The following is a 25,002-nucleotide window of genomic DNA, read 5'->3' on the forward strand; positions in this document are numbered from 1 at the left end:
TTGTTCAATTGCTTATTGTTTAAGTTTCAAATTAATTAAAGTACATTTTTAATTAATTTGAGGGCTATCATGTAGTTAACCAAAGTAGATTCTCAATCAAATGCAAGACCTTTCTAGATTATTCACAATATTCAACCAAAGTACATTCTCAATCAAATTCTATTGTGTTTAATCATGTCTATTCTTAAATCTCCTAACCAAATTAAAAGCTAATTAATCAAAGTAAATTCTCAATTAATTATAATTAAAATTATTACCACCAATCAAAGTACATTCTCAATTAATAGCAAAAACCCATTTACTCATATGAAAGTTCCTAAATTCAATCAAAGTAGATTCTCAACAAAACCTAGAAACCCTTGAACTCATATGATTAATATGCATGTAGATTCAAACACCATATGATGCAAAAATCATTACTTTTAATATGATTGAGAGATGAAAGACATAGAAAGAGAGCAACTCAAATCAATAATCAAAAGAAATAATTGCATTAATTCAACTTAACCTCAGATCCACTCAATCATTTGGCCACATTCTTTGAATTATGTGGAACACTGGGAATAGATTCTAATGATGAGGATGTTGTGTACCTCAGGTTGTTTCCATTTTCACTAATAGGAAGGGCCAGAAGTTGGTTACAATCTCACCCAAATCAAAGCTTGACCAGTTGGGAAAATATGGAAATAAAGTTTTTAGCCAGATTCTTTCCCATCCAAATAGAAGAAAGGAGGTGGAGAACAAGAAAAATGAAGAGGACGAAATTAGGTCCCTCAAAGGGTTCCAAAGATCCCATAATGTGTTTTTCTAAGTCTTTTTATATAAAAATTGGATTGGGCTTTGTTTTAGTATTTTCTATTGTTGTAAACGTCCTTATGATAATGTAATATCCTCTAGTGATCTTCTAAATAATCCAGTTTCTTCAAGATATATTTAATTGTTGTGGAGATCTAAAATTATTTGGGAAGATCTTTGCTAGGTTCAAAAAGATTTTGTCAATACTATCTTTTGATATTTATTACTATAGTTAAATAAGGTAATTATTTAAGAATATCAAATAAAATATCTAAAGATATATTTTCTCCAAATTATCTTTTATCATAAAGAATTATCAAAGTCCTTTTTGCAGAAAAAATAATGAAAATCACAAGATCCAATTTTTGTTACTCGTTCCCTCTTTTTGGCTAGGTCAAATTTCTTCACTTTTTCATGCTTTTCTTAACTTCTTCATGCAATGTTTGGCTTGAATTCTTATGATTTTGATTATTTTCTATTCTTGGATTTAACATTAAGGTGTCATGAAACTTTAACCAATTTATTTCCACACTTTCTTGAACTCAACTTAGGTACAATTACACTAGCATACCTCACAATATCCAAAGAACAAATATGCAATTAAAAAGCTATTTTTAACATGTTTTTGTATCTCATTCTCAATAAATCAAATTATAACAAATCCTAATTAACATATTCTATCAAAGTACTGAGACGCTGTCGTTGAAGTTATCAAATTAATACTACTTTTCAAGGAAACTTCAGTATTGCCAAGTAGTATTCAAGAAAGTAGATAGGGTTAAAGTAACCCTGAGTCATCTCCCAATGAATACGAAATTGCTTTACAATATTTGACTCTTATGAATGCTGTGCAATTCTTAAGAATAAAAGTGAGAAACAATGCTAATGAAGTTAATGTATGAAGAATGTTTGAAGAACAAATGGGAAACTTAGAAACAATTATGATGAATTAATCTAATTCCACTACTTTTCCAAGATAGATTCATCATCGGTTATCCAGGATCATTGTTCAATTAATTATTGTTCAAGTTTCAAATTAATTAAAGTACATTCTTAATTAATTTGAGGGCGATCATGCAGTTGACCAAAGTAAATTCTCAATCAAATGCAAGACCTTTCTAGGTTATTCACAATGAATTCAACCAAAGTACATTCTCAACCAAATTCTATTGTGTTTAATCATATTTATTCTTAAATCTCGTAACCAAATTAAAAACTAATTATTCAAAGTAAATTCTCAATTAATTATAGTTGAAATTATTACCACCAATCAAAGTACATGCTCAACTAGTAGCAAAAACTCATTTAATCATATGAAAGGTCCTAAATTCAATCAAAGTAAATTCTCAATCAAACCTAGAAACCCTTAAACTCGTATGATTAATATGCATGTAGATTCAAACACCTTATGATGCAAAAATCATTGCTTTTAATATGATTGAGAGATGAAAGACATAGAAAGAGAACAACTCAAATCAATAATCGAAAGAAACAAGTGCATTAATTCAACTTAACCTTAGAATCCATAAATATGGGCATAAATATGCAGTCATCAAGTACTAAAGCCAATTAAGAATGCAATATTAAAGGCTAAATGAGAGCATAAATATGCATTCATCATTGTGCCTTTATCGACCCTCTCAACTTATATCGAATATTGAATTTTGATAACTCAACAAACCATGATGACATCTTTCTTGCTAGGTTTGGTTTCTACAAAATCTTATGTATTATGTAATCTGTCTTGACCACAACCGTGTGGCATGGAAATAAGGCCTCAACCTTCGTACTATTGTGGCAAGAGTTAATGCAACTTTCTCCATTTGCTCGGTTAATATTGCTATGATAAAGTTATGGGACAAAGAGTTGTAGGCTCGTGATGGAAAAATCTTGAGTCGTCTTTTGGTCCCCATGGACCATGATGATGTCTCCTGATAAAGATAGGAACTCCATGGTTAGGTGAGGAGTAGATCAACTGCCCTAAGAGGTTGATGATGGTCATCTTAACAATATGTTATACGACTTGTTTGCATCTATCATGAGATATCAGGTAGGTATGGTCTTTGTCAGATTTGCTTCATCAAAAGTGGTGTGCAGATCACTATAACCTTTAGTATCAACCCTTTCTCCAAAAAACCTAAATATGGGTTTATCTTATGGGGTCCCTCTTCCGGCAACTTTAGATTTTTGTATGTCTTTCGATAGAGTATGTCTTTTGAATTTCCTTGATCCATCAAGATCTTCTTGACAACAAAATTCTCAATTTCCACTATGATGACCATATGGTCGTCTTGCTCAAGGTCCACCCCTCAAAAGTTAAGGTCCCCGAGGTAATAAGAGGCATCATTTTCCTCCTGAAGGTTTTAAATATTACGTTGACAAATTGCATGACTCTCAATTGTTGCTTCCTAGCCGACGACGATTAACCTCCTTTAGCAAATCCCCTAGATATTGTATTGGTTGTGCCTCTCTAGAAAGGCATAATATCATAGCATTTTTCCTCATGCTGGGCTAACTTTTCCTTCTATTCTTCCTTGTCCCGATCTCTTCAACCTTCTTTTTGTTCATCATACATACGGTAGTCAACACACGAGACTCATTTGTCATCATGCCTTACGAACCGCTTGAGGTGACCAACTTGGAGCAATTCTTCAACCTTATCTCTAAGTGTCGTGAACTCGTCTATTGTATGATCATAGTTCCTGTGGTATCTGCAGTATTTCTTCATATCGACATTTGGCGATATTTGGGACTTTTTAGGCGGTGGTACGAGGTTTGTTTGTAACGCTTCCTCCAACACGCGAGATCTAGTTGTTTTTAATGGTAAGTATAATGACAACCAGGTATGCTTTGGCTTTCTCTAGTAGAAACCACTTTTTTTTATGCCGAGTCTTGATCAACTTCATTCTTTTCTATCAGCATGGTCTCAAATCTAATCTTATTCTTGTAGTCTCTCATCTCCTCCAATCACATAAGTTTAGTTGCCTGTTGCCTCAACTTGTCAATACTTGCGGGCAAAATCAACACATATTATCCACGAAAGGTTCCAGCCTTAGTGTCGTGATCATGTAGTGAAAAACAAATTCAGGATTTAGGTTCTTGGTCCTCAAGGCTACTTTGTTGAACCTATCAATGAAGGTTCATAGTCCCTTTTCTCTTGCCTAAGATTAAGAAATGAGAGGGACGTGGGATAATGGTGCGACTAGTAGTAAATCAAGTTGTGAAAGACGATGTTAGGGTATCAAAGAAAAGGGTTAGGTAGGTTAGATGGAGTAAGGGGTTAGGTAGGTTAGATGGAGTAGGGGGTTAGGTGAGTAAACCAATCCAAGGCTGGTTCTTTCAAGGTGGTAGGAAATACCTTGCACATAACAACATCATTAGTCGAATACAAACTGACTGATAACATACATGAAAGTATGTCAACAACTTCCTCTTGCTGCCGAGGAGTTGTTCATTGCCCCTCAAATTTTGGGGGTAGTGTGGTAGCCACTTTCCACTTCAATGTCATTATCAACTCTAAGGCTACGTGTACATCTTTGCATTGACCCTACATTTTCGATGATTACCTTCTCCTTCCCCTTGTCGGTTATTTCTTCAACTTTGACCCTCCTTCTCAGTCTAGCATTTTCTTTCATTAAGGCATCATCTTTTTCGCACTTCTCATCTTAAACTCATTGAATTGTTGCTGCATTTGGGCCTAAGTTTCCAGGATAACAACTATGTCAGTTGAGGAGGGTTCTGGTCCCGCTTCTTTCGATCCAACCATCTTGCTCATTGTAGACACCATGTAATAATTTTTCATAGAATATATGTAGGCCCCATAATGAACACCAATTGTTCTTATGGAACCGAATATACTATGCTAAGACTCCAACTCCAAGTACTTTATGCTCCAACTTCAAAAGTACTCGTCTTTGCAAGTCAAGCAAGAGTTGTATCTGTAAAAGACACTCTAACACTTATGTTAGCCAAATACGTGAGAAGATAATAAATGTTGTAATAATGAAACATAATTAATTTATCTACTATATTGAGTTATTTATACTATGTTTTATGGACTTTTTACCGATCCATGTAGTCAATCATCTTATTAGTCTTCAGTTAATAAAACTACTTAATTATACTTTAATCATAATATTAAATCAACTTGATCAATGGGATTTTGTTTAACCGACATATAGCCGACAAAGTTGTATTATTGTTGGATCATGAGGACCAAGTATATCTTAGACATTTACCAAGATATACTCATACACATGATAAATTCCTTTACGCGTAATGACTAAATATTAGCGTAAAAAGATACATATAACCACATTTTTATGTTAACATATTAGATATGTTGGTATTTGACTTTTGTTTTTAAATAGGATATTAGTAATGGAATATATTTACAACTTCGTGTTTTAAATAATTGAAGATGACCACAATTTTATTACGATAATAACTCAAATTAGGTTTGAAAAAACACTCTTAACTTTTTAAACAATAGAAATATTTTAAATATTTATAAAATGATTTCTTTTTTAAGAAATTGCGTTTTGTTTTATCATAAAAGTTCGTAATTTAAAAACATTAGTTAATAAATTATGTTCTTTTAAATACAACTAGTTTATTTATGTAATTTTGGAAAATTGTTCTCTTTTGATATTGAAAGAAGACTCCTTTCCATAAATGTTTTTCCACAACTAATTATAACTTAAAAATATTTAATTTAATTACTGTAAAAATAATAAAAAGAAACCTTTCTGTCTGGAAGGAAGTTAACGGTCTAGACGAACAAAAATCCCGCTCACGCGAGAGTATAAATATTGCGTCACCATGGCGCCTAACTAAATTTCATTTTCACACTCAACTGAAACGTCCCTTTGAGCGCAGTGTGGCAGAGAAGAGAACCGCCCCTTGCAGCGCTGTGTGGCAGAGAAGAAAAACGCTTGAAAACTTCACTCACATTTTCTAGGGTTCCATTTCGATCTTCGCTATGCAGAAGAAGCTAGCATTCCCAGTCTCCAAGAGCCTGGACCAATTCAAATCGTTGTACGGTTCAATTTCGGGAGCTTCCAAGCCATTATCTTCGCGTCCTTCTGTGGATACCGTTTCATCGGGGAGTTTTGCAAACCTGAAGCTCACCGCAGGTTTTGAACGCAATTTCACTTCAATTATGTTCTTTTCGGTATATTTTCCTGCTTATTCGAGAACGAAGATTATGTCGGAAATTCTTATCGTAACGTGACCATGCTTCTTCGATTTATTCATGTGCAGAGAAATTGGTGAAAGAGCAAGCTTCGGCGAAGACTGATCTTGAAAATGCGGTATGATGATACTTTCCTTTGAGCTTGCGCTGTGAGGCGAGGATTGCACGCACGTGAATTAAAGTGTATGATGCTTAGGATTTCGTATTTGTTGTTTTATTGAGATGTTGTTACTCTATTGCTGTTCCTCGGCAGAATGCTAAGCTTAAGAAGTCGCAGGCGTGTGTGCGCGCATTGGAAGAAAAATTGCAGAATGCTTTAAACGAAAATGCCAAGCTCCAGGTCAAGCAGAAGGAAGATGAGAAACTGTGGAAGGGATTGGAGTCTAAGTTCTCTTCTACTAAGACTTTATGTGATCAACTTACGGAGACTTTACAGAACTTGGCTGGTCTGGTTCAGGATGGTATGAATATTCAAGTTCCCTATACTTTTTGTTTTTTTATTTTATTTTTTTCATTTGGTTTTTCTTTTAACTAGTCTACTGGTTCATCTTGCTGATATAGCCGAAAAAGATAAGGAGACATTGGAAAATAAACTGTCAGCAAGTTCAAAAACTCTTGATAGCTTGAGTAAACAGATGGATGGTTTATCTTTGAAGCTAGATTCTGCACAGGAAGCAATTAGAACCCGTAAGTTCTTTTCAGTTTAAAACTTCTGTATAAAAAATTGAATTGAAATATAGCTTGGTTTGATATGTTGTAATTGTGATGTTCCGATATTTAATATCCATAATGCTACCATAGGTAACATATGGTTATCCCTATTATAGGTGATAACGAACTAGAGAAGCTCAAGTTTGCTTCAGAAGAAAAGGAGAAATTTCACAGAGATGAACACTGCAGAGTTGCCAATGTTATAGAAGAGAAAGGTGAGGATTATGCTGCAAATTGCAATTGTTTTGTATATATCAGGCTATATATAATGTTATATCTCTTGGGATGTAGGATTGATGCATTATATTGAAAGGATTTCGGATGAGGTGGGTCATTACTAAACGTATTTTGGTCCTCGAGGGTCATGTGTTCAGTTTATATATCTGCTTTTGTTTGTTATGTGTTATTTAGGTCATATTTTGAAATTGAAAAATCGCATACTGCAAAGTATCAATAAATTGTCTTCTTGGTTTGCATATTTTATGCTTTAATCTTATTTCGTATTTGTACTTGGCTCTCGTCTTTAATGATCTTGATTTCTTGGAAATGATACTGGCACTTATATAGCTAATCTAAGGTTCCTTTTCAACTCTTTTGGTAGAACTTGTAATAATCTTTCATTTGACTACATTTCAAACCAAGGTGTGGTGGTATGTCAGGGTAATAAAAAAGCATTTGGGCATGGTTATTTAAGGTAAGGTCATATGATGTCCAATGTCGTATCATATTCATATCCTGTGTTACATCCATAATTAGTGGTCAAAGTTTATTTACTTTCAACCCCTACATCAGACGTTATCTGGATCTACCACTGGCCACAAGTAACTAATTACTTAATGCAAGATGTGTACTCAACAGCTTCTATATTATATATCTTAATAGCCTGTCAAGATGGAACCTTCCAATGCTTTTCAAACTAAAATGATAAAAGCAGATATAAAAGTAAGTTCTGTTTCTGTTTGACTGAGAAGATACTGATAAGAATGTTTAAAATAACATTATTTGATTTGTCATGGAATATTGTCTCATTCGAGATAACTTAGTAGCTTTCTTCTCACGTTATACATGGGCTAGTACTTTGTCTTTTGTATCACATCAAATTCATGCAATTTCAGGTTATTAGGTTTCAATTTTTTTCTTTTTCATACCTAAATCCTTATAATTCTCAGCAGACTAGATATCCTGTATCTTAACTTGCTACTGATTTGAATTGTTGTATGGAAATTCATTTTGTTTGCAGATAATATGATAAGGAATTTAGAAGAAATGTTAGCATCTAGTAGATTGGCTACAGAGAATTTGAACTCAACTTTGGAAGAGGTTCACCTTCAGTTAAAAGTTAAAGAAGATGAAATTATGCGTCACATAACCTGTCAAGAGAAATTGGAGAAAGAAAAGAGTGATCTTCAATTGCTGAATACCGGGCTTGCAGAAAAGCATGACATGTCACTTCAGGAAATTGAAAACCTTAACGAAACACTTCAGTCTTTGGCTGCAGATTTGTCAAATTTAGACAAAGAAAGCCTGAATCTTTTGAGCAAGTTTGATGAAATGAATTTACTCTATGCTTCTGGCTTCCAGTTGGTTCAGAAGGAGAGAGAAACTTTCTCAAAACATGCTCAATACCAGTATAGTGAGCTTAATAACAAATTTGTAGTCTTGGAATTAGAAAAGAACGCAACTCAAATGAAAAACTACGAGTTAAACAAAACTGTGGATGAACTTCAGAAAGTTCAAGAATCTACGGTAGCCCAACTTACAGAGGACTCTCGATTAGCTGCTGAGAGAATTCAAAGTTTGGTGTCAGAAACTGAGACTTTAATCTCAAAAAAGAAAGAAGCAGAGGTATTAATTTCCAAATTAGAAGAGAAAGTTGAACTTCTATTAGAAAGTTCTAGATCATCAGACAAGCACGTGGTATGAAAGTTAATCTGTTTTAGTTAATTTCCTATCGACATACATTGTCGAGTTCTTTATTGAGGTATCTAATGCTTTGCAGCAAGACTTGCTGCTGAAGGTTTCAGCATTAGAGACTGAAAGCAAAGAAAATACCGAAAGACTACAGGCAGAGATATTGAAGAAATCAGAGGAAATAGATACTTTGCAAAATGAGAGAATAAAACTAGAGAAGCATGCTGGTTCTCTAGATCAAGAAGTAATCCAGCTTCATAATGCCCTGGAGGAAAAAGAACAGTGTGTTTTACATTGTAAGGAACAGGAAAAGAAGCTACAAGATCAAATCACAGAGGTTTTGGAGCAAACATATAGTGCAAATTGCCTGTTCCTGACTGGTTTTTTGTGTATTATTTAAGTTTTTTTTTATTTTTTTTTGACTTTGCAGAACGTATCATTGTTGACTGCTGTTGAAAGCAAACTTTCAGAAGCTAGGAAGCAATATGATCAAATGGTAGAGAATAAACAGTTAGAACTATCAAGGCATTTGAAAGAAATATCTCAGAGAAATGATCAGGTCTTGTACATATAGCTGGCTACCTACTATTGGTTCTGGACAAATAGAACCCTAACTTCGCGTGAAATCTTCATTATTTGAACAGGCTATCAATGACATTAAGAGGAAGTATGAATTGGAGAAGATGGAAATTGTGAATATGGAAAAAGACAAGGTTTGATAGTATATCCTGGCATCTGTGAGATGTTATTTCCATTAACTTGTTTCTAACCAATTTTAACCTTCAGACAGACAAAACTATTGCCGAAATTGAGGGTAGATGTGATAAAAAAATTGCAGAATGCAACGAAGAATCAAGGCAGCAGTTGATGTGTTTTCAGGAAGAACACACGTTGCTGGTAAGCATAGGAAAAAGTGTTGAATTTTAAATTATTGGCTACTTAGAAATAATCTGGCATAGCATTTTCTATTACATGCGATTCTAAGTGGTCTGATTCGGCTTTAGTTACACTTTTAATTACTTTATGTTCTAATTAGTTAAAAATCCATTTTTAAAATAAACTTATTGTTGAGTCCGGAGAAAATATTTGTTGAAGTTACAAAAGGATATTGCAATCGTCACAAGTGTGCTATTGTAAAATACTAGAGATCTCTTTCTAATCTCTATGAATGGACGTTTATGTGCTGTTTCATTTATTAAATTCAATAAAATCTTTTCTATATAGCTGAATTCTCTTAAAGTTGGTATTAGAACTTCTGATCATGGGATATAAGCTTCTGTACTTTTCCCTTTGCCGTCTTAGTTGCATTTTTAACTTTTTGGGGTTATTTTGTGCTCCTATTTATTTTGTTTAGCTGGTTTGTCTAAAGTGCACCTAGTTTGTGTTTCATGAGTAATTTTATTGTCACCATCATCGTCACTACCACGGCCAGAGAGACCAACTTGACCGACAACCACACCAAGAGATTCGCTATTCTCCAATCTGACAGCTCCCTGGAGTTGTGTCACCATTGGAGCAGCCACGCGTCCACCTACATGCCTGTTCCCCTTCTCTGAGTGTGTGAGGGTTTGCCACACCACCCATTTTCTAACCGTTGTTGTGGCTATTTCCTTCACTGGAGTTAACATGAGATGACTGTTATAGACCTGCCCCTGTTAAGAACCTCTGCCTCGGGTTTCGTATCTCTCCTTTGTAAAGGGCATTGTTCATGATTTTCTCTAAAAAAAAGGGTCTTAAGGAATCACTTCTTTGGTATGACAATTCCACTAGGTAATGCTTATTTTTCACATTTGCTTGATGATGATCTTTTTGATGGTCGAAATTATTTCTAATGGGCTTAATTTATTAGGTGCACATTCAAGGGTAGGTTCTATCATATTGAAAAGTTTGGGACAATAATGACTCACAGATTATCATCTGGCTATGGGGATCCATGATTACATAAATTATATGTTTTACTCCTGTGCATGTGAAATTTGGAAGACCTTGAAATTACTTATTTCTTATTATAACACGTTTTGTTATGAGTTAGAAAACAAGATCTTCAGTCCTATATAGGGTGTCCTGTGTGTCGCAAAATACACTGGAATATTAAAGGGTCTATGGATTTAATTGGACTAGTATCAAAATTTGAAGTTTGAAAATAGCATAGATGTTGCCTTTCTTGCTTAGTTTGTCTAAATCCTAGATATTTACGTTCTTGTTAGGTTTGAATTTTAAATATGACCCTAGTAGAATACAAATTCTTGGAAAGAAAACTTCTTCCCTACATTGTTTGGGTGAGGAAACTTGTTCCATGGTCATGGTGAATAAGCTCTCGACTAATGAAGCTGCCATGTTGTCTGGAAAGCTTCCAAACCTGAGATCTTAAATCTTGGAAACATGAAATTCAACTCAAAAGTTAAGGAAGATTGTTAATTCATTCATTGCAAGAAATTTGATCGCACCAAGCAGACTTACTTTAGGTAACTAGAAAGGAGAAAACTCTCTTTCCTTTGGAAAAACTAAAGCTAAGGGTGGGCAAAAAACTCAGATTTTTAGATCCAATTTATAATAAACTAAAATTTATATTGTTTTAAGTCCATTTAAATGGATTTATCCCAAATCCATATCCATATTTTTCGATTTTAAATCCAATCTACTTAAATGGATTTGGATCAAATTTAGATTTGATCATGTTTTAGAGTTTGAAAATCCAAAATCAAAGTGCATGTAAGTCGAGCCAAGGCGGTTGAGGATATGGTTGAGCCAAGAAGGATTTGGTCTAAGGTCAAGTAGAGTCGGCCCAAGATGAAGGTGAAGCCAAATCGACTTAGGTCTAAAAGCTGAGCTGAGTTGGCCCTGTTCGAAGATCGAAACAAGTCAATCCGGGCTGAAGGGTAAGTAGAGTCAGCTCGAGCCAAAGGTCGACATGTGTTTGTCTAGGCCAAAGATCGAGAAATGTTAGTTGGCCTTGGCTAAATGGTTAAGTCAAGTAGACCCAATACAAAATATCAAGCCGAGTAGGTTGGGGCCAAAGGTCGACTCGAGTCCACTGGGTTGGAGGTCCAATTCCTCTTTTAATGTTTCTAGAACTTTATGTTAGGACTCATAAGTTCTAGACCCTAGTGCTACAAAAAATATGACTCCTCATTCACCTATTTTAATATCATATGTTTCTCTTTTTGTAACCAAATTACTATTGTCAAACCACGAATGAAGAGATGAGTATGTCGTTTCTCTTTTTGTAACCATATTACTATTATCAAGCCACAAATGAAGAGATGAGTGGGTCAGAAAAGAACCAGACATAGGAGATTGTTAACAAACCACAAGATAAAATGGCAATTGGATGCATATTGTGTGAAATAGAGAAGATTGGGAGAAAATATCCCTTGTGTGTTTTGCATACACATAGTGTAGTTTATTTATATTGTAGGATATGGGCCAATGCCCTTAATACAGAATAGGCTGAGCCCAAATAACAAAAACACACATCTTAACATCTAACACTCCCCCTCAAGCTGGAGCATATAAATCATATGTTCCAAGCTTGTTACAAAGATAATCAATTCTAGGTCCTTGTAAGGACTTAGTGAATATGTCTGCCAACTGGTTGCTTGAGTTAACGAACTCAGTCTTGATATCTCCGGATATGATTTTTTCTCGAATGAAATGACAATCAACTTCAATGTGCTTGGTTCTCTCATGGAAGACAGGGTTAGAGCTAATATGGAGAGCAGCTTGATTATCGCTGTTAGATGTTAAGTTGTGTGTTTATGTTAATTGGGCTTAGCCCATTCTGTATTTAGGGTTTAACCCTTATCTTACATTATAAATAAACTACCCTATGTGTATGCTAAACACATAAGGGAGATTTCTCCTAATCTTCTCTACTATTTCATATGGTATCAGAGCCATAGTTGGAGTTTATCCTAGCGAGTTCTAAGTGGGCATTCTATTCTTCTATTCCACCCGCTATCGGGCCGTTATCGGACCATCCAATTTCTACTATCACGCACGAGATGTCTATACCTCGGCGTGAAGGGGGTGTGTTGGAAGTCCCACATCGACTAGAGATAAGGCCAAATTATAATATATAAGTGAGGTGCAAACCTCACCTTACAAGCCGGTTTTGTGGGGTTGAGTTAGGCTTAAAAACCCACTTACTAATATGGTATCAGAGCCATAGTTGGAGTCTATCCTAGCGAGTTCTAAGTGGGCATTCTATTCTTCTATTCCACCCGCTATCGGGCCGTTATCGGACCACCCAATTTCTACTATCACGCACGAGATGTTTATACCTCAGCGTGAAGGGGGTGTGTTGGAAGTCCCACATCGACTAGAGATAAGGCCAAATTATAATATAAGTGACATCTCCAAATTTCAATTCACTAAGCAATTGTTTAAGCCACACAAGCTCACAAGTAGCTGATGTCATAGCTCTATATTCTGCTTCTGCACTGGACCTTGCCACAACACTTTGCTTCTTACTTTTCCAAGACATCAGGTTGCCACCAATGGAAACACAATATCCAGAAGTAGACCTCTTATCAGAAGGGGAACCAGCCCAATCAACATCTGAATAGCAAACGATTTTTGTATCGTTGTTAGAACCATATAGCAAACCTTTTCCAGGTGATCCTTTAATATACTTCAATATGCGAACAACTGCATCCCAATGGTCTTCACATGGAGAGTTTAGAAATTTACTCACCACACTAACTGCGAAGGAAATGTCAGGACGCGTAACAGTAAGATAGTTTAATTTACCAACTAATCTTCTGTACCGTTCAGGATCTGAGAAAGGCTCCCCCTGATTTGGTAGGAGTTTGATGTTAGGGTTCAAGGTGTCTCAACAGATTTACAGTTCATTAACCCTGTTTCCTCCAAGATGTCTAATGCATACTTCCTGTGAGATATGACAATACCAGCATTGGATTGTGCTACTTCAATACCCAAAAAGTACCGGAGTTTGCCAAGATCTTTGGTTTGAAAATGGTGACAAAGGTGCTGTTTCATCTGAGAGATGCCAAGATAGTCGCTTCCTGTGAGAACAATGTCATCGACATACACTATTAAGTAGATACATCCAGCACTTGAGTGGCGATAGAACACTGAATGATCCGCTTCACTGCGAGACATACCAAATTGTTGAACAACACAACTGAATTTACCAAACCAGGCCCGAGGAGACTGTTTTAGGCCATATAAGGATTTACGAAGACGACATGCCAATCCAGATGACTCCCCCTGAGCAACAAAGCCAGGCGGTTGCTCCATATAAATTTCTTCATGCAAATCACCATTAAGGAAAGCATTTTTGACATCAAGTTGGTAAAGAGGCCATTGTCGAAGAGCGGCCATGGCATTGAATAGGCGAACAGAGGTCATTTTTGCCACTGGAGAAAAAGTATCACCATAATCCAAACCAAAAATCTGTGTGTAGCCTTTGGCAACCAGTCGAGCTTTCAGACAATCAATTGTGCCATCAGGGCCAACCTTGATAGCATACACCCACCTGCAACCAACAACAGACTTTCCAGATGGTAATTGGACAAGCTCCCAAGTTCCACTTTTCTGTAAGGCCCTTAATTCATCCAGCATAGCTTGACGCCATCACCCATAGACTTGGGAATTGACACAGAAGAAATGGATGAGAGACAAGTGTAAAAAGATGGAGATAATCTGTGGTAACTAAGAACAATATAATGGGGGGAAGGGTTACGGGTAGAGCGTATACCTTTACGGAGGGCAATAGGCAGGTCAGACTCATTTGCTGGAGCTGGAGGAGACACAGGAGGCGGCACTGGAAGTGAGTCATGAGGGAGACAATTGCGACGACTATAAACCTGAAGGGGTGGTGGTGAAGGATGATCCTGTGGTGAATGAGAGTCTAAAGAAGGAGGAGACAAAATGGGTGGAGCATCACCAGGAGGATCACAGATAATAGGAATATCAACAGTAGCAGGTAGAGGTACAGAACTAGAAGATAGATGTGAAAAGTAAAAAGAAGATTCATCAAAAGTGACATCAGCAGAGATAAAATGACGATTGAGGGAAGGGGAAAAACACTTATAGCCCTTTTGTGACCGTGGAAATCCTAAGAACACACATTTGTGAGACCTAGGAGATAACTTATCAAGACCAGGACTAAAATCATGAACAAAACATGTAGACCCAAAAACTCTAAGAGGTAATGGATGTAGAGGGTCTTGAGGAAATAAGATAGAATGAGGGATTTTGTGATCTAGGACGGAAGATGACATGCGGTGGATAACATAACATGCCGTGAGAACTGCATCACCCCAAAAATGTGAGGGTACTTGACCATGAATTAGAAGGGTACGATTTGTTTCAATAAGGTGTCTATTCTTGCGCTCAGCCACCCCATTTTGTTGAGGGGTATAAGCACATGAGGTTTGGTGAAGAATGCCATGAGAAGCCATAAAATGTTTAAACTGTTGAGAAAGGTATTCACGGCCATTATCACTGCGTAAATTTCGAATAGAAACCTCAAACTGTGTTTTTATTTCATTGAAAAAAGATTGGAAAATAGAAAACAACTCAGAACGATTCTTCATTAAAAACAACCAAGTACATCTGGAATAGTCATCAATAAAGGTAACAAAGTACTGAAAACCTAAAGTAGACTTAACACGACTAGGTCCCCAAATGTCTGAATGAACCAATGAAAAAGGGGACGACACCCGTTGTGAGACACTACGAGTATGCTTCCCTAACTGACAAGAGTCACACGACAAACTTGATAATTTTGACAACCTCGGGACAAGTTGTTGTAGTTTGGCAAGACTAGGATGACCTAACTGAGCATGAAGAAGGGATGGTGACTCCATGATTACGCCAACATGTGGAGAAGGGCGGAGATGATAAAGGCCATGAGACTCACATCCTGTCCCAATCATGTGTTTCGAACTCCAGTCCTGCAACCAAACAGAATCTTTAGTAAATGAAATAACACAATTAAGAGTACGAGTTAGACGACTAATGGACAATAAGTTGAAGGGAGACCCAGGGACATAAAGTACATGATCAATAGATATGGATGGAAAAATATTAACAGTACCAACACCATGAGATGAAACTCTAGACCCATCAGCCATTGTTACCGAGGGTAAATTATCCGGACATGACAAGAAAGAAAACAAGGACTTGTTACCAGTGATATGATCGGTGGCACCTGAGTCAAGGACCCAATGTCCGAGGGAGTGAGAGTGAGTCAGACCAACAAAAGGTGTACCTGTACGTGCAACAGATGCAGATGTAGTGGAACTAGAGTGCTGACGATCCTCATACCATTTGAGAAATTCGTTAAAGATTGCAGGTTGTTCTACGGTATTAGATGGAGTAGGATGGTCTGCAGACGGTGATCGGGGAGGTGGATCAGAATTAGCCATCCGAGACGATTCTGATGATGTGGTCGTCAATCGATTCTGGAACTCCGGCAACGGCGGCGGCGGCGACGACGGCGGTGATGGGTGTCGGAGACCGTGGAGTTGGCTGGAACTATTCCTATGCTCTAGATACCATGTGAGAAATAGAGAAGATTGGGAGAAAATATCCCTTGTGTGTTTTGCATACACATAGGGTAGTTTATTTATATTGTAGGATATGGGCCAATGCCCTTAATACAGAATAGGCTGAGTCTAAATAATAGAAACACACATCTTAACATCTAACACATATAAATCTATAATGTAAAGTATAGATTTGATGACATGTAGGATTGCTACAAAGCATTATTAGTTTCTAAAGGGTCTACTCAAACTTATGGTGTTGATTGTGAGAAGACATTTACTCAAATGACAAAGATGAATGTTGTTAGAATCATTCTCTTATTAACAGCTTAATTTGGTTGGGAGAATTGCAATAATTTGATGAGAAAAATACTTTCTTACATGGACATCTAGAAGAAGTCTAGATGAAATTTCTCCATGTTTGATATCTATCAAAGAGGAGAATGAAGTGTGCATGTTGAAGAAAGCCTTGTGTCAATGTAAACAGTCTCCTCATGCTTGGTTTGGTGTACTTAGTTAGGTTATGATGGGACATCGATAGAGTGTAGGTGGCCATAGTTCATCAAAAATTCCTTAGAAGGGAAACTTATTTGACTTTTGATCAATGCGGATGACATAATTGTTGTAGGGGGTGATGAATAGGCGAAACAAAACTCGAAAGAAAAGTTTGATACTTAGTTCAAGATAAAAGGTCTAGGAAAATTAAAGTACTTCTTAGGATAGAAGTATTTTACTCAAAGAAATACATTTTTATCTCTTAGATAAAGTATGTTCTTGATTTTCTCAAATAAACATGTAAGATTGATTGAAAGACCACTAGAGCTCCCTTAGAACAACATCATAGAATTTGATGTGATAAAGATATTTCTACTGTGAATAAGGACTAATATCAGAGACTTGTAGGGAAGCTCATTTACTAAGCTAACATAAACTAACATAAGACCTGACAACTTATCATAGTCTGTTTATCCTAACTAACCAAATCATAGTCAGTTTATCATAACTAACCAAATCATAGTCAGTTTATGCATGATCCAAGGGAGTGACATTAACAGTGTAAACAAAATCCTTCAATATTTGAAGATATGTCCAGGAAGGGAATTGTTGTTCAAGAGGAATGAAAAATTAAAATTTGAGGTGTATACTGATGCAAATTATGTAAGGCCTATTACAAATAGGAGATTCATCTCAAGGTATTGTGTTCTTGGATAGAAATTTAATGACTTGGAAAAGTAAAAGCTAAAATGTTGTTGCTAGGTCTAGTGCAAAGACTGACTTCAAGCTGACATATATGATGTGTGAATTGTTATGGTTCAAAAATATTATATGAAAGTGGCATGTGGAAAGCCCATAACTCTTTATTATCATAGTAAGTAAAGCGATTTCCATTTCTCATAATTTAGACCAATATGATAGGACCAAGCACATGAAAATAAACTGATACGTTATTGAAGAAAAATTTGATAGTGACTTTATCACCACCTGTTATGTCCCATTTGGGCTTCTTATGAATGAGGAGAAAATATCTTGTTAAGTTACTAAAGGATATTGTAATCATTACATGTGAACTATGGTACGATAATGGATATCTCTTCTTTGTTGTTACTTTTACGATAGAGTTGTCTATATATAATGCTTATGTACTGTTTCTTTTATTCAATAAAATCTTTTATCTCGTACAATTGAATTCTTTTTAAGTGTTATTATGTGATTGATATTTTAGATATGCAATATATTAAGCTTTTCAGATAGTTAGTTCATGACATGGTACGAAAGTCTCTACGACTTACTGGGTCTGGAGTTGAATCCTTTCTATTCTTATCCTTCTTATTAAAGGTTGAATTGAATTTCTGCCTAAGGTAGGTCATAGGAGGAGTCGGGCATTATCCACACTTAAAGGCCAAACAACTCTTGCACGGGGGAATGTGAAATATATAAAGTACAATAGGTGAATACTATAATTGATCCATAAAATGATGAGGCGAATTTCAAAAATTCGTGACTCAAACGATAATTTGACAAATTTTCAAGGACTAAAGTAAAATTTAGTTAAATTTAGGACCTAAATAAAGTGACAACAACATAGGGACTTTTTTTAATTTCTTGTTTTACATCCAAAGACTAATGGGACAGCTTTGGATGACCAATTTGGATATTCACTCAAAACAAAATCATTCATGTATCTTCACATAAGAACATTGCTTTTAAATAATTGGTCCATGATAGTAGTGATGGTAACTGTGAAATCTGTTATGTAAAGGTATCAAGTTTTTCTAGTGAGAATTTAAAGTGGTCTAATTTATGCCTTTATTTAAACGGGTATGTATCTCTTGTGAGTTGTGGGAATATTATTGCATCATTACTTTCCTTTTTTATGAAATTTGATTAATTTAAAGTTGAAAAAATTCCAGGCAATCGGTCACTTGATTTCCTGCTCAATTTACAGGTTAATCAAATGCAACAGGAGCATGACAAGAAGCAACTAAGCCTCATAGCTGAGCACAATGAACAGCTAAAGCGTACCCAACTGCTAGCTGAAAATGAACTGCGAGAGGTACCACACACCCACACACGTTTGGCGGAGCCAAGATTTGTATACAAAATTCTTCAGCTATTGATACGTTAATGTAGAAAACAATCTTTATGAGGAATGATCATGAAGCTCAGATTAAAGCATTGAGATGTGAACTTGAAGATGAATGTCGGAAGCTAGAAGAGGAGTTGCATCTTCAAAAATCCAAAGTATGGAATACCTGATAGAATAAATTTATTTCATCCCATAATTTTATTAATATTATTTGGGGTATATTGCAGGAAGACAGACAAAGGGCTTTGTTGCAGTTGCAGTGGAAAGTGATGAGTGACAAACCCAAAGAGGACCAAGAAGTGAATTCAAAACAGGTTGATTTGTGTTTCAGTCTCTTTGTCTGCGTCCCTGTCCAAATAGATGCCATATTTGTTAGTTTTCATGTTTGGATACCATTGGTTTGGTATTAGATTTATCCTTCTGTAGGCATAATTGGGAAAGTGAGAAAACATTGCTGGTATAACATTTTAACCTAAAATTTCTTCTTTAATATTCTTTCAACCCATGCATTTTCTTCATTAAAATATTACCACTTATAGAATGGGCATAATCTTGTTACATAAAGCATAACTAATTTTTAATGACTCTTACTGACATGCTTTTATATAGATTTGAATGGCGCAGTTTCTCGTAGGATAGCTGTTTTAAAATTGAAGTTAAAAAGATTTTATTCATGATTTTGCACATCACAAAGGGAAGAGAAGACAGGGCTCTGAAGGCTTCATGTAGTTAGAGCAGAAATTATGTGTGGGTGATTTTAGATTATAGACATTGGTTGGGTTATGATTTGGTATATTTTATTGAAATCATGCGTCATTTCAAGCTCCTGACTCTCTTAAAGAGGAAAGTTATGGAAAGTACCAACATACTTACTGTTTAGTGGTTTGTGAGTTTAAGGCCATTCCAATTGCAATTCATTTATTTTTTTTATGATATCGTATGTTCTTAATAGTTCTCCCGAAATTTATGAGTGATTAAGATACTAAAGCAATTCTATTCGTGAGAAATGACATGAACGTATGAATATCATGATAATCTGGTAGGTAAGTGTTAGAATACATTAGCCTAGTGAATGTCATCAACCTTTGTTATGAATTTCAGTTAAATTCTCAAAATTGGCGTAATGCTTTTTACATGATAGGACTACTCCATTTCATCAATTAAGAGAAGGAGTTCTTGTGGTGGCAAAAGAAATCTGCAGCGTGACTTAGTAAGATCGAAATTCTAGAAAAGAAATTTTACTTTTTCCTTCCTTCGTAACAGGTTATTGTTATGTTCTCACTAAGTTACCTAATATCCTTGGTCTTTCATTACTTTGCAAGGACTCTCCTTACTTTGAAGCAACACAAACACCAGTGCCAAAGTTGTTGACAAAAGTGGACAACATTAAAACAGGAAGTGCAGTGAGCATACCTAAGCGTCATAGAAAGGTGACTTTCTTTACTATGAATTAACGGCCAAGAGGAGGCTTATTTTGCAGCAATTACGAAGCAAAAGATTAGTATTTTAGGGATCTTAATTCGTGACTTAGAAAGATGGTACGAGTAAATGACTTATGATATTTGGCAATTACCTTGGCTACTTAACTGAATTAGCAGGTAACTCGCCATGAATATGAAGTTGAGACTTCTAATGGGAGAACAATCACAAAGAAAAGGAAAACAAGAAGTACTGTTATGTTTGAGGCATGTATTTGTTTTTCTCTAAATTCTATTAACCATCTATATATATATATATGTGTGTGTGTGTGTGTGAATATGACTACTCGCATGAACTTAACACTAACACACCAGATCTCATGGCTTCGGAGTGCGGACTTCTTACGTCTCTGTTAATATGGAATCTCTTGTTATTGACAGGATCCTAGAAATCGAAAGATAAATACACCAAAAGTAAATACTCCTGGAAGTGTTGTTAAGGTAACCAACTAAGATGAAACTTCTTTTTTATTAGTATGTCATATTTTCTTAAAATATCAAGGAGCAAAGTTATCAAATTTGAACATTTTATTACATGTTTGGTTTTGTAGTAACCTCATGGTGAATCCCCTTCTTTTTAAAGGAAGCGTGTTTGACCCAGATTTGTGATTTTTCATCACTTGATAGAAACCATGTTAAGGTTTAAGCAACAAGAGTCACTGTTCTAGCTTCATCCAGTGTCATATTTACCTTTCTGATGGTTGCATTTTCTCTAATTTCCTTCCTCATCTAGATTTTGCTTGCTGGGTCTCTTGGCTCCCTTTCGTGGGTGGTCGCATTCTTACTGTAGTATCTCTTGAACCTTTCTTTTAGGTTTTAACATTGGATTTCTAGCCAAAATTATTCTATTCGGAGGATGTGATATCTACATACATCCCTCATCTTTCGTCCTTCACTTTTTATTGGTGTGGTTAAGAAAATAAAACTCTATTGGTAGCTTGTGGAGAAGCATTTCTTGAAGTGGTTGAAAAGAATCTCTTTACTCATAACTTACTCATTTAGTTTTCTAAAATATTATGAATATATTTTATGTTTAATTTTAATAATTAAAATGAAATTAGAAAATATTACAATTAAAAGTATGTGTCAAAGTAGCTAATTACAGTTGAATATATACGTGAACTTTTAAAATCCATTTTGCTAAGTACATATTCAAAATCAATTATTAGTTAAAGTACTTAAACAATATTGTTTGCAAAACTCGATACACGTTGTTATACAAAAAGACTTGAGTTATTTCAAACTAAATTTTAGCCACAATTAATTTTTACATAATCTCATTCACTTTATCTTCATTATTACACTATCCTGATGATACCAGAATTGATAATGCTAAGAGCTAATACGGTCTTATTATTTTAAAGAATTTTTTATATTTACTTTAGTTTATTATTTAAATTTCAGTGTTTTCCATGGTGATTACCTAATGTGGAACCTATTAATCTTTTCTCAGTAAATTGCTAGATTTGTAATTAGTTCTGTATAAGAATCTTTTGATTCTCTAGGTCCAATTGTTTTTCTGCAACATCGGAGTTAGTTCATCAAATTCTACTGATATAGTATAACTAAAAGCAAAAAGACGAAGGGTTTGTGCTGAAAGTTTATTTTCACCCTTTTGTTTCTAAAAGAATATAAAACAAACTGATGGGATAATGATCCTTGTACTTACTTTTATTTATGCTGACATGTTATGGTATGCTGTAGTAATATATGATGTTTCCTTTTACATATCATTAATGCAGAGCATCAAAGGAGGAGGACATACTAATCCTTCAAATATAGGTGATTTGTTTTCAGAAGGGTCTCTTAATCCCTATGCTGATGATCCCTATGCATTTGATTAGAGGTATTTACGATCAGTTACTGACTAGAATCCTAATTTTATTTCCTTTGAAAAATATGATGCTTCCTCCTAAAAGCTATGAAAAAAGCACTGGAGCCTTTTCAGAACTTCCTAACTGTGTCTCGGTGATGCGGTGTTTTTATATATCTAAAATTAAGAGAGTCCTTGCTATTGCTTACCAAAAACTGTTACCTGAAAATGTTATAATTTATCTCAGACTCATCTATAGCCTATCAGGGAATAAATACCTTGAATTCGAGTAATATCAACCCACTGTTACTTGGTTGGGTCCCTTTTGTTCTTTCTGTTCACTTTCTGTTTCCCAGAAACCTAGAATGATATTGGATATTTGATAACAGTATATCTGCTTTAACATGCATTCTGTGTCCTATGACCTTGAATAACCACACGATGAATTATTCATTAAGGAGCAAGACAAAGACTGATATTCTAGGAGCAATTACATGTTTGTGTCACATTATGCAAAATCACATCTTCAAATGTCGATTTCGGGAAAATTTGCTAATGCATGAAGAATCTAGGCTTTCTTTTGGTTCATACGAAGATAGTCTTCTTCAATGATCGTCCCTGTTTACTTATGATTGCATTATGATTTTCAGTTGGGCATGGACTGCTGTTTTCTTCAATGCCATTGTGACATAAAAGTTATGGACGAAGATACAATTTTATTGAGCCTGGAAAATAGACAAGATGGGTTGAAATTTAGCCATGCTATCATAGTTTCTTAGTATTGTTGAAGTTGACAGATATGTAGACTTCCCGGTTATTTCTGCTGGTTTGGATCTACAGCTGCCGATGATAGAATAATAGATAGCTGGTCAAAAAAGTCTAGCTGGTCAAAAAAGTCATTTGACAAGATTTAGTATCTCATGTAATTTGTTTTCAAAGAATCACAGTTGTTTGCTGGGTTGTTGTATATAGCATCCGTCTCTATTGGAAGCGCCTGTAGAGGGTTTTCTAATTAGAATTAGAAATGAAAAACGACACTTCGCCAATATTTTCATGATATGGATCACGACTGTAAATTGCACTGGCATAGTTTGTAAATATTATTCTTTTTTCTGTTAAGAAAAAAGGGAGGATGACATTGTGTTCGGCAATAAGGAGTTTACTGGTTAATTGAGTTTTGACCCATTTAGGGTTTTTCAGCCATCAGTTATCTAATCTACAATTTCATGTTCTATTTTTTTATTTATCTTTTCAACTTCTTAAAGTATGAGCTGAAGTTAAAGATGTTATAATTATTATCAATAAACATAAAATTGTAACAGATCAGACTTGTACATCGTTCTAGTTTAATCTAAACTTCAAAGGATTGAGTTAAAAAAAATCATTTAATAAAAGTAGAATGATGGTTTACAGAACTATTTACCATCATTTCATTTTAGATTATTATTATATAGAGCTACATTGTTGATTTCTAAATAGTTGAGAATATAAAAACATCAAAATTAAACTATTAAATGTTGTTTCTGACCGCCAGAATAAAAAAAAACTAAAAAGTTAAATATCCTTGTATATAAAGGTATTTTACACTTATGCATGAATTAAATTGTTTAATATCTTTCAAATTATTGTGTACCATTTATGAAGCGCCTTTTCAAAGGAATCCCCGTTTATAAAAGAAAAATCGCGAAACATTTGGAAAAATATTGAAAATATAAGAAAGTGAAGAATGTGTTTTGATTAATCATAATATAACAGTAGTGTACAAAATAAACTTGTCTACAATAATATTTGTTATTGTGTCGTATGGTCCTCCCATGAGCGTCTTCTTAGGCGGTCCTGGCCGTTCTTTCAAGTCGTCCTCCTATAGTCGTCCATCCAGGTCGTTCTCCCGAGTTCGTTGCTCGGTGATGAACGCTTCCGTAGCTTTCACTTGAACTTTTTCGACCTAGGAAACGCTTCCGTAGCTCCTAGTGTCTGTCGCTCAGTGAGGAACGCTTCCGTAACTCTTACTAAAATCTTTTCCACAAAAATTGATGCCTTTATACTTTTCTTGAATTTGCAAGGTAAAAAAAATTCAATGCAGCGGACTCTTAATCGAATAAGTACAGAAAGTAATCGATTGAATAAAAGAGAGTAGGGATCAGAAAATTCAAACACTGAGTTTTTATACTGGTTCGGCCAAGCCTACATCCAGTGTCCTTCCAACTACAGGAAGCCAATGCACTATAAAGATCAAGGTTTTTACAACAAGGTTTTTATAGAGACCTCACTTCAAAAATATAAAACACCTCTCTAACCCTCTAATCTAATATAGGCAGTCAACAACCCTCTAATCTAACCCTCTTTTGCTGTCTAACCCCTTTGAGGCACCCTCAAAGTCAAGAACACACACGTTCTTCTTCCTGTAGTCATAACATGGAACTCAAAGCAATCTTCAAGAGATTGCAGAATCTGATCACGTAGTTACATCCACGTGTGCAGATTTGATCAGTCTTTGAAGCACAACAGTCTTGCTCTTCAAGAAATCACAATTTGTTGATAACCACGGTCAATCTTGTTTCTTAGATCTTTTCCTCTCTTTCTATAAGATATGAAATTGTTAGAATTACCAAAAGTACTTACAAAATTCAAATATGTGTCAATTTATAGCATAAGACATATCATACGCATTTTAATCGATTGAGCTACTAACGTAATCGAATATAACAATCAGTTATAACAAAATTAGCAAAAGTCAAACAAATAATAGAATGTACAATTAATGCAGTCGACTATCATTTAATGTTTGGTCAACATATTTAAAAATATGACCGTTATGTTAGTTGTTACCAGCATTTAACAAATTTTCAAAAACATCAACTAACTTATTCGAATACATAGTGCATGCATTCGATTAAGTGAAATCTTTTTGCACATTTTTGAAAACTTTTCTCTTTGAAAAAACTCACAGCACACTTTAAAAGAGTTTGTGCAAACACACAAGTTTTAATTGATTC

The 25,002-nt window shown here is 35.1% G+C and overlaps 1 protein-coding gene across 3 annotated transcripts; it reads left to right on the plus strand.

The window, feature by feature from the left end:
* Positions 1-5,637: 5,637 nt before the first annotated feature.
* LOC108337456 (synaptonemal complex protein 1) lies at positions 5,638-23,163 on the plus strand. Of its 3 annotated transcripts, none has more exons than XM_017573986.2 (19): positions 5,638-5,930; positions 6,058-6,107; positions 6,243-6,450; positions 6,551-6,676; positions 6,817-6,915; positions 7,941-8,617; positions 8,700-8,948; positions 9,042-9,170; positions 9,256-9,324; positions 9,398-9,508; positions 18,575-18,682; positions 18,760-18,870; positions 18,943-19,029; positions 19,857-19,925; positions 20,038-20,145; positions 20,311-20,400; positions 20,575-20,634; positions 21,936-22,039; positions 22,657-23,163. In XM_017573986.2, the coding sequence occupies exons 1-18, from the start codon at positions 5,777-5,779 to the stop codon at positions 22,035-22,037; spliced, it is 2,607 nt and encodes an 868-aa protein (XP_017429475.1). In that variant the 5' UTR covers positions 5,638-5,776; the 3' UTR covers positions 22,038-22,039; positions 22,657-23,163. The 3 variants fall into 3 exon arrangements, with proteins under 3 accessions (XP_017429475.1, XP_017429476.1, XP_052737055.1); XM_017573987.2 differs by having other exon boundaries at positions 5,652-5,930; positions 20,314-20,400; XM_052881095.1 differs by lacking the exons at positions 5,638-5,930; positions 6,058-6,107; positions 6,243-6,450 and having other exon boundaries at positions 6,596-6,676; positions 6,791-6,915.
* Positions 23,164-25,002: the final 1,839 nt, after the last annotated feature.

Source organism: Vigna angularis, chromosome 7 (assembly GCF_016808095.1).
Source record: "Vigna angularis cultivar LongXiaoDou No.4 chromosome 7, ASM1680809v1, whole genome shotgun sequence".
NCBI lineage: Eukaryota > Viridiplantae > Streptophyta > Magnoliopsida > Fabales > Fabaceae > Vigna > Vigna angularis.